Raw genomic sequence first — 9315 nt, forward strand, 5'->3', positions numbered from 1 at the left:
TCCTGGGCAGTTTAGTCACAAAATCCATGGTGATGTCTTCCCATTTACCCATGGGTACAGGTAAAGGTTCTAAACTCCCATACGGTTTCTGATGTTGTGCCTTAACCCTCGCACATGTTACGCACTCGGCCACATACTTCGCAACATCGAGCTTCATCGTCAGCCACCAGTAGTAGGGTTTTAGGTCCCTATACATTTTAGTGCTACCGGGATGAATCGAGTACATGGTCTTGTGTGCTTCTTCCATCAGAAGATCTCTTATTCCTCCCGTCTTAGGTACCCAAATTCGATCTTGGAATACCTTCAGTCCACGACTGTTTGTACCGAACACTAACGTTCTTCCCAAACGTTCTTCCTTTCGGTCATTTTTCTCTAAAGCTTCTTCTTGAGCTTTCCTGATACTTTCGACAATCGTCGAGACGACTTCAATTCTTAACGCCCTTGGCCTTTTCCTTTCCAGATTGACTTTCCGACTGAGAGCATCAGCAACAATATTTGCTTTACCTGGGTGGTAAAGTATCTCACAGTCGTAGTCCTTGAGAAGTTCTAGCCAGCGTCGTTGCCTCATGTTCAACTCCTTCTGATTAAAGAGATACTGGAGACTCTTATGATCAGTGAAGAGTTTGCACTTCGTGCCGTAGAGGTAATGCCTCCATATCTTTAAGGCAAAAACTACCGCTGCCAACTCCAGATCATGAGTGGGGTAGTTCTTTTCGTGCTCTTTCAATTGTCGAGATGCGTATGCTATCACCTTTTCTCTTTGGGTCAGAACACAACCCAACCCGACTCCAGAAGCATCACTATAAACCGCGAAATCTTCGACTCCATCGGGTAGAGAAAGTATCGGTGCTTCACATAACTTCTTCTTTAGTTTCTCGAATGCCTCATCGTGTTTCTCACTCCACGTATATGTAGCTCCTTTATGAGTCAAAGCTGTTAATGGAGCAGCTATCGAAGAAAAGCCTTGGATAAATCGTCGATAATATCCGGCTAATCCTAGAAAGCTTCGAATTTCCGTGGGACTTTTCGGACGTTCCCACTTCATCACAGCCTCGATCTTTGCGGGGTCAACCATTATTCCCTCCTGGTTAACAACATGACCCAAGAATTGGACTTCCCGTATCCAAAAGTCGCATTTGGAGAACTTTGCAAAAAGCTTCTCCTTCTTCAACACTTCTAATACTTCCCGTAGATGCTTGCCATGCTCCTCTAGGCTTTTCGAGTAGATGAGAATGTCGTCGATGAACACTATCACGGATTTATCGAGGAATGGTTTACAAACCCTATTCATCAAATCCATGAATGCTGCGGGAGCATTGGTTAGCCCGAATGACATAACCAAGAACTCGTAGTGTCCATATCTCGTTCTGAATGCAGTCTTCTCAATATCCTGCTTTCTCACCTTTAGCTGATGATATCCTGACCTAAGATCGATCTTTGAGAAGTAGCTCGAACCTTGCATCTGATCGAATAGGTCATCAATCCTCGGCAATGGATACTTGTTCTTCACCGTTGCCTTATTCAGCTCTCGGTAGTCTATACACATTCTCATACTTCCGTCTTTCTTCTTCACGAATAACACCGGAGCTCCCCAGGGTGATGAACTAGGTCGAATAAAACCGTTGTCCAACAGCTCCTGAAGTTGCGTCATGAGCTCCTTCATCTCCGTCGATGCTAATCGGTAAGGTGCCTTTGCTATCGGTGTTGTTCCTGGTAACAAGTCTATACGAAACTCCACTTGTCTATCAGGTGGTAATCCGGGAAGATCTTCGGGAAAGACTTCCGGATAATCGCACACAACCGGTATATTCTGCACCTCTTTCTTCTCCTTCTTGGCATTGATTACGAATGCCAAGTATGATGCACATCCCTTTGACAAACATTTCCTGGCTTTCATCAGGGAGATGATTCCAGAATTCACTCTGCGTTTGTCCCCGTACACCATAAATGATTCCTTTCCGGGTGGGTTGACCTTTACTATCTTCTTTCGGCATTGAATCTCAGCATCGTTAGCGCTAAGCCAATCCATACCCAAAACGATGTCAAAACCGTTTAACTCTATGGGTAATAGCTCTTCGTGGAATTCGTTTCCGTTTAGGTCAATGACGATGTTCCTAATACGATTACTAACAGGTACGAATTTGCCACTGGCAACTTCTACAATCAGGGCATTATCTAGTTTTTCTACAGGCAATGCTAATTTCCCACCAAATTTATGTGATACAAAGGAGTAGTTGGCTCCGGAATCAAATAGTATATTTGCAGGCAAACCATTTACAAGAAAGGTACCTGAAGCGACGTCTGCTGCCTCCTTTGCAGCCTCGAGCGTCATCTGGAAGGCTCTTGCCTTCGGCTTCGGTGGTATGTTGGGTCTTCCCGTCTCCTTCTTCTTCGGGCAATCCCTTGAAATGTGCCCCTCCTCGTTGCACTCATAACAGACCTTCTTAGTGAACGTGCATTCATTGGCATAGTGCCCAGGCTTTCCGCATTTGTAACAAGTGACCCCTCCATCACACTTCCCAGAGTGCTTTTTCTTGCACTTGTCACACCACTTCGCTTCTGATCCTCCTCCTCTCGAACCAAACTTCGAGAATCTACCCTTCTTACCGGACCTTGAGGATCCGTCAAATTTCCTTTTCTCGCCAACCTCGACTTTGCTGGCAGCTCTTCCCTTAATCATATCCTCCACAGACTTGGCAGCCCAGATAGCTGCCTCCAAAGTAGGTGCCTGACGCACTGGCACCGCGTACTCCCATGGTAATCCCTTTGCGTACTTATCAATTTTCGTCAGCTCATCCGGAACAAGACGCAAGGCAAATTCCATCTTTTCTGTGAAGTTGTTCGTGTATTCATCGATTGACATGCTCCCCTTCTTTAGGGTTAGAAATTGGTTCTCTAGCTCGAGCAGGTTTTGAGCTGAGCAGTACTTTCGTTTGAATTGTACCAGAAATTCTGCCCATGTCAGTTCCAGGGGTTTGTTGGGGCTTAAAGTCTTCCCCAAAGTATTCCACCAACGTACAGCGCCTCCTCGAAACTGACGCACTGCAAACGTGGTCTGTAGCTTCCCTCTGCAACCGCATGTCATGAAATCTAACTCCATCTCCGAGATCCAATCCATGACTCCGATTGGATCTTCCTTTCCCGTGAAAGTCGATGGCTTGCAAGTCTGAAAATCCTTGTACTTGCATCCATTTCTCTCGAATCCGTCATCTTGGTTATTTTCTTGAACTATTGGTTGGTTGACTTGACCAACAGTTCCACTGTAGTCTCCTTCCTCAGTCTGCCCTTCGTTCAACTCGGGCTGTTCGATTTGAATAGTGCCTTCCTCTCGATTTTGCTGGAGCAAACGTCTAGTTTCCTCCATTTGACGATCCAACATAGCCTGGATCATCGCTTGCACTCCGGCCATCGTGACTGGTTCAGGTGCAACTTCTTCTACAACAGGTATTTGTTGAACCACTGGGGGTTGGTTCCTATCTCCATTCACGTTCACGTTTCCGCTACGGGTCCTTGCCATCTTGATCTATACACCGAATACGGTGAATTTAGATCTTTATTTAGGATAGACGTTTAAATCGTCCTTATCACTCCGAAACGTTTACATGCTAGTTCTAATATCATAGTCGTACATTTAGAATCCTAAGCACATAAGGTTTCCAGATCCGGTCGGCAACAGACCATAGATCCGAACAATTAACAGCATATTATGCACAAAACATTTAGCACATAAAAGCATTTTAGGCACAATTCCTAAAATAAGCTAGTGCTCACACCTCACAATCATCGCTTAGCATTCTAAGTTTAAGTCTAGAAATCCTACAAATTCCTAGTTCGCTTAAACTAATGCTCTGATACCAACTGTGACATCCCCAAAATCACGGCCAGAAAAGACCGGTTTGTTTATGCTTTGTTTTAAAAATCAGAGTTACATTTTAAATGAAAGTGTTGCGGAATTTGTCCCAAAACAAAAATATGATAAAGATTTATCAAAAGCATTTCCATAGAAATGTATTTCATTAAAAGACTCGGGATGTCATGTTCGTACAGATCAAAAGCATAAACAGTACAATATAAGCCTTACTACATTATTTCATATCTACAGGCCTATATCCGTAATCCCTCGTCCAAAACATCACACCTATGCTCATGCGCCACTACCTGTAATACATAAAACTGAGTGGGTCAGGCTTGGGAGCCTGGTGAGCACATAGGGTTTTCAACCCACAATAAATAAGTTTATTAATTCAATCAACAATAACCCGATTACCCGTTCCCGTTATCCTCACTTTACGTCCCTAAACACCTATCATAAGGGACCTAGCCTAAGGATCATCATCGGGACGGACACTACTGCTAAGGGGATTCCTCAGCAATAAATGTCCTAAAGGCAACCATGTGGGGGATGGAGTACACCGGTGAACACGTCGTTCACAAACACCTACAGGTTGCGAGCCTGCTAGCGTTCCACTGGACTGTCTAGAAGAGTCTGTGGTCGTCATCCATACTCCGCTAGATGACAGAAACAACAACATCAACATCGAGGCCTCTCATCATTTTATCACACATCAGCTATTACATCTACCCATGTTTTACCCCAACATTTTCGTAGATATAAAATACATATACAGTTTAAATCATTGAAAACATGTATAACAATGTTCATCTAGCATAGATAGCAAGTATTCAGATAATATGCACATATAGCACGTAATTTATATAAAATACTTCATATCTATGTGTAAGCTGAAAGTAACTATGCACTCACTTGTTAAGGTGATGATTCCAAAATCGGGCAGCGCTTGCTTCTAACGATTCTATTTTCCTTCGACGAAACCTAACATTATTATCGCTAAATTTTAGTCTAATATTTACCGTGACCAACTATTAGTCTTAGTATTATTATTATTATATAAGCGTTAAACAATATTTTCCAACCACTATGTACAGACAGGGGCCAGACATAAAACACCGGAGGGCAGGACCATTTTGGCATATAGCACTTCTGAAATCCAACAACCCTATGCGGCCCTTTAAACCAGATTCCCCGTACCGCGAGTAGTTAAAAAAAAATATTATAACGACACTTATATAAGTTATAATAATAGCTCAAATATTTATTATAAGTTCATAATAACAATACTAATTTTAAATATAAGCTATATTAAAATAAGGTAAGCATAACTTACTTACAAGGGGGTTTTAGCTAGAAGTCGGGCTCTGCAGGGGCAGAACTTCGTCGCTGAATCTTTCTAAGAAAGATTCGTGCAGCGCTTCAGCGCTCACCTTACTATACTAAGCTACAGAAAGAGAAGTCGAATCACGAGGGACCGAAATGCTCGGGGGATAAGGAGAGAAAGACTCTTGAATCAAGAGAATGGTGCAAGAAATATGAGAGCCCAAGGCTCTTATTTATACTAATTGAATTTTCAAAAACTACCCTCCATAATTACTTAATGACCTTTTAGTTATATAAACAACTAAACACCCATCTATAATACTATTATAAATGGATTTAATGATATTTGTACTAAGCTAATGTCGAAAGAACTCAACATTAGTCTTATAATGACCGCATCGTCGATACCTTTCTAATGATATATACATATGTATATATATGTGTACGTATACATGATTTATACTTTATTTTAATACGTAAATATGTTATTATAATTTGTAACTCGTTCATACGAACTCCGTTTTTGATGTTCTTTATATCCACGTGTAGGTGAAGACGTACTCTACAACTTTCGTTTAGACTCCGTCGGCTAATTTTGACTTTATTTTTAAAGTTATATTTTTAACAAGCCGGGACAAGATTGGTATGTTTAAAATCTCATAACTTCTTCATACGAAGTCAGATTTGGGTGTTCTTTTTATCGATGTTCTTAGTTTAACATATTCTACGACTTTCGTTTAGATCACTAAGGCTAAATCTCGCTCTATCGTAAATTCACTATTCACGCTTCCCGGTATCGTGTCGGTTCTGTCGTGAAACTTCGACGGGTCATAACTTCTTCGTTATAACTCGGATTTCGGCGTTCCTTATATGCACGGAAACCTTGAGACATATTCTACAACTTTATGTAGAGATATCGGGATTATCTTATACTTTAATTTTGACGCTTATTTTTATTATTTATTAATTATACATTTATAATTAAATTATAAGCACATAAATACACATAATTCACATAATACTCAAATATTTCATTTTTATTACTTCAAAAAAAGAGTTACAAGAGTTGACCTAGACTATTACATTGACAAAAATGCTTAGCCCTGAAACCCGGGCGTTACATAGGATAACCCTGGAAAAGCAAGCACCAAAAGTTTAGTGACTCTAATGGTTTGTACTCAAACCCTAGCAACAAGAACATAAGAGGAGAAAGAGTAGGATCAGATTTTCGGCTATCCGTTTGGTGTAAGGCATGGATGAAAATAGGTCACCCCACAGGTCCTATTTATACCTGATAGGATAACCCTGGAAACCTTAATCATGATTATAATAATACTATTTCAAATCTAGGTGGTTATCCAGTTTCCTTATCTTAGAAGGAATATTTCAAATGCCCTTATGGCATCTCCAAAACCGTCCACCCTAGTGGAAGGTTCTAGATTTCCTTCTTGTTCAACTATTGAAAAATTATAGTCCAGTCCTTGCACATTTAATTAATTCTAATTAACTTATAATCTAATCCAAATTAATGTAGATTAATTCTTAATTAATTATTATTATTTCAAATTAATATATTAATCGTATAATATATTAACAAATTATTTATCACAAGTTATTAATCATATAATAAATCAATAAATCAACATCTCTCTCTAAATGTCATTCTATTCGGTTACTAGTTATGAGGGCAGCCCAAAAAATATTTTGTTTCTAATTACAAGTCATACAAATCTAGTTATGGGCTTAGACGCCTTAATCCAACATCATTGCCTCCCTTCCTTTTTGTCACTAGTACGAAACTAAGAAGTGGTGGTTAAATGATATTTTTTGAAGAAAAAAGTTATAAGATTATTGGTATAATGTTTATTAAAAAGAAATTAAGTGACTAATTCTAAATGTATAGAAAAGAAAGTTGTGTAACTAAGGACATGTTTAGCAAATCTAACTGGTGGTTGGTGGTCGGTGGCTGTTGATTGCTAGCTGGAAGCTGGTAGCTATAACTTTTATTTATTATAGACAAAATTTCATAGAGGGTCCTTAAGATTTTTCGTTTGTCTCTAAAATAGTCTTTATTAAACTTTTTTTTGCATGGTTGGTCCATACGGAGCAAGCATTGCACACAAATGGTCATTACCGTGGATGTTCATTAGCTGAATCTCATTTTTTTTTTCTTTTTTTCTTTTTTTTTTAATTTAAATTCTTTTAAAATTTTTCCTTAGTTTTTTCACAACTTTGTTATTATATATATTTTTTTAAGTTAGGATTTTAGAAATTAGGTTTTTACAACATTGTTTTACATGAAATCTTTTTATGAAATATATTTATTTTTAAATGAAATGTAATATTTATATAAAATTAAAAATTAAAACTTATAAATTTTAATCATCATTCAAATATATTATATTTAATATTTTTTATTGTCTGGATTTTATCTAAAATATTCAAACTACAATACATAATTTTCGTTTCTATTTTTTATTTAAAAAAATTTGAAGTATAAAGCCATTATTTTATTAGTTTTTAAACTTTTATATGATATAAGTTTAAAGATTTATAATATTATTTTTAAGATTTATCTTTATTTATTTTATACAAAATGTGATTGTTATTCAAATTAAAACCCTAGGTAATGTAGTTACTCCTCGTTCCCGGGAAAGGCTAATAAGATCTTTTTCCCGAATTTTTTTTCTTTGATGATCTGGGAACAAAAGAAGAGTCCTTCCGATCGAGAGATTTGGAGTCATCCTATTTTCTTTTTTAAGTTTACATAATTACCTCCTCATATCACTATATAAACGAACGATGAAAACACATCACGTATATAAAGATTCTGCATACCCCTCAAGTTGTTCAACCACGTCTTCAATCTTCAGTCCCTGCATCCTCACAGGTAAATACATGTTTGATGTTTCTGTAGTATTTGCTTCTTCCTCTTATATATTCCTTTATATTTGTGCTTACTTCTATTCCTGTGTGGGGATAGATATGTCCTTTTCGATAACTGGACGAAAGATGAAAAGAAGAAAGCATATCAAGTAGACAAACTTCTCTCTCTAGTCGACATGGTGGTTGCCAACAACAATGGAAAGCCATATACTGATGAAATTTTCAGTGAATTGAAGGTGAAAGTGAAACTCATTATTTTTGAACTATTATGACAAGGTATAGGTCTTGCTTTTGTTTGACTATCTATGTATTTGTTAGAAAGCGACTACGAGGCTTCATGAACAAACAGAAGAAACAGCTGAGCTGACAGAGCAAATGCATAAATCATATGAAGAGCAGCTTAAGCGAATCACTGAAATGGTAAATCTTATATCTATTTTAGTTTTGATATTTAATTGTAGTTAAAATCTGAAATTGCATTCATGATTGTGTGTTATTGGTCTAAAGCTCGAATTGAAGCTCAGTAAAACAACAATTACACTGAAACAACAATTGGAAGAAGAGCGGATTGAAGGTTTGAAGGCTGAATTTTTCCGGTATCTTATGCTGCTAAAATCAAATCAAATCATGTAATCCCTAACCTCAGAGAGAATCTTGAAAAAGCCCTAAAGGAGACAGAGGAGATCTGAAAGAGGGATAAACGTGCTATTTTAAAAATAAAATAAAATAAAATAAAAAAACCGGAGTTTTATTATTTTCTGCAAAACATGTTTTATATTATTATTATTATCATAACTGCTGTATTGCCACATCAGTATTTTGATGGTATTGGAACATTGATAAACACTTTGACAAAAACAACTCCAAACATCGCATTCAAGCCACATAGAAACAAACTTTATTCAACAACAACTTGGTTTAGTATTAGTACATGATGCATCAGTCTAGATGTAAATCGCGATATAACTTGAGAAACGCATTTTCATGTGAAAAACATATATGGTGTTAATAGAAGCGGAGAATATTTATATATGTAACCTAGCTAAGATATACAGTATATTTTTAAGAGGGTAGAGTTATGGAGGAATATACGTATCTTCATTGAGCCTTGAACTTACAAAAAATTAGCTCTACATGTTGTTTACTAAACAAGTAGAATTGTTTTGTAATAATCGTGTCATTTTTCTTAAAAACTAATTTCTTAAATTCTAACTTTTAAAAATATATAATAACATAGTTGTGAAAAAATTAAA

The 9315-nt window shown here is 37.4% G+C and overlaps 1 protein-coding gene across 1 annotated transcript; it reads left to right on the forward strand.

The window, feature by feature from the left end:
- Nucleotides 1–7814: 7814 nt before the first annotated feature.
- LOC111891761 (immune-associated nucleotide-binding protein 9) lies at nucleotides 7815–8890 on the forward strand. The gene is made up of 4 exons (XM_023887826.3): nucleotides 7815–8066; nucleotides 8160–8298; nucleotides 8381–8482; nucleotides 8570–8890. The coding sequence occupies exons 2-4, from the start codon at nucleotides 8239–8241 to the stop codon at nucleotides 8693–8695; spliced, it is 288 nt and encodes a 95-aa protein (XP_023743594.1). The 5' UTR covers nucleotides 7815–8066; nucleotides 8160–8238; the 3' UTR covers nucleotides 8696–8890.
- The last annotated feature ends 425 nt before the right edge of the window (nucleotides 8891–9315 follow it).

Source organism: Lactuca sativa, chromosome 5 (assembly GCF_002870075.4).
Source record: "Lactuca sativa cultivar Salinas chromosome 5, Lsat_Salinas_v11, whole genome shotgun sequence".
Taxonomy (NCBI): Eukaryota; Viridiplantae; Streptophyta; class Magnoliopsida; order Asterales; family Asteraceae; genus Lactuca; species Lactuca sativa.

Excerpts from the sequence above, each read along its gene's own strand:
- LOC111891761 (XM_023887826.3), top strand. The coding sequence starts at position 8,239 with ATGGTGGTTGCCAACAACAATGGAAAGCCATATACTGATGAAATTTTC. Across the intron at positions 8,299-8,380 it reads AAATTTTCAGTGAATTGAAG|AAAGCGACTACGAGGCTTCA; the intron begins GTGAAAGTGAAA and ends TGTATTTGTTAG. Across the intron at positions 8,483-8,569 it reads TTAAGCGAATCACTGAAATG|CTCGAATTGAAGCTCAGTAA; the intron begins GTAAATCTTATA and ends ATTGGTCTAAAG.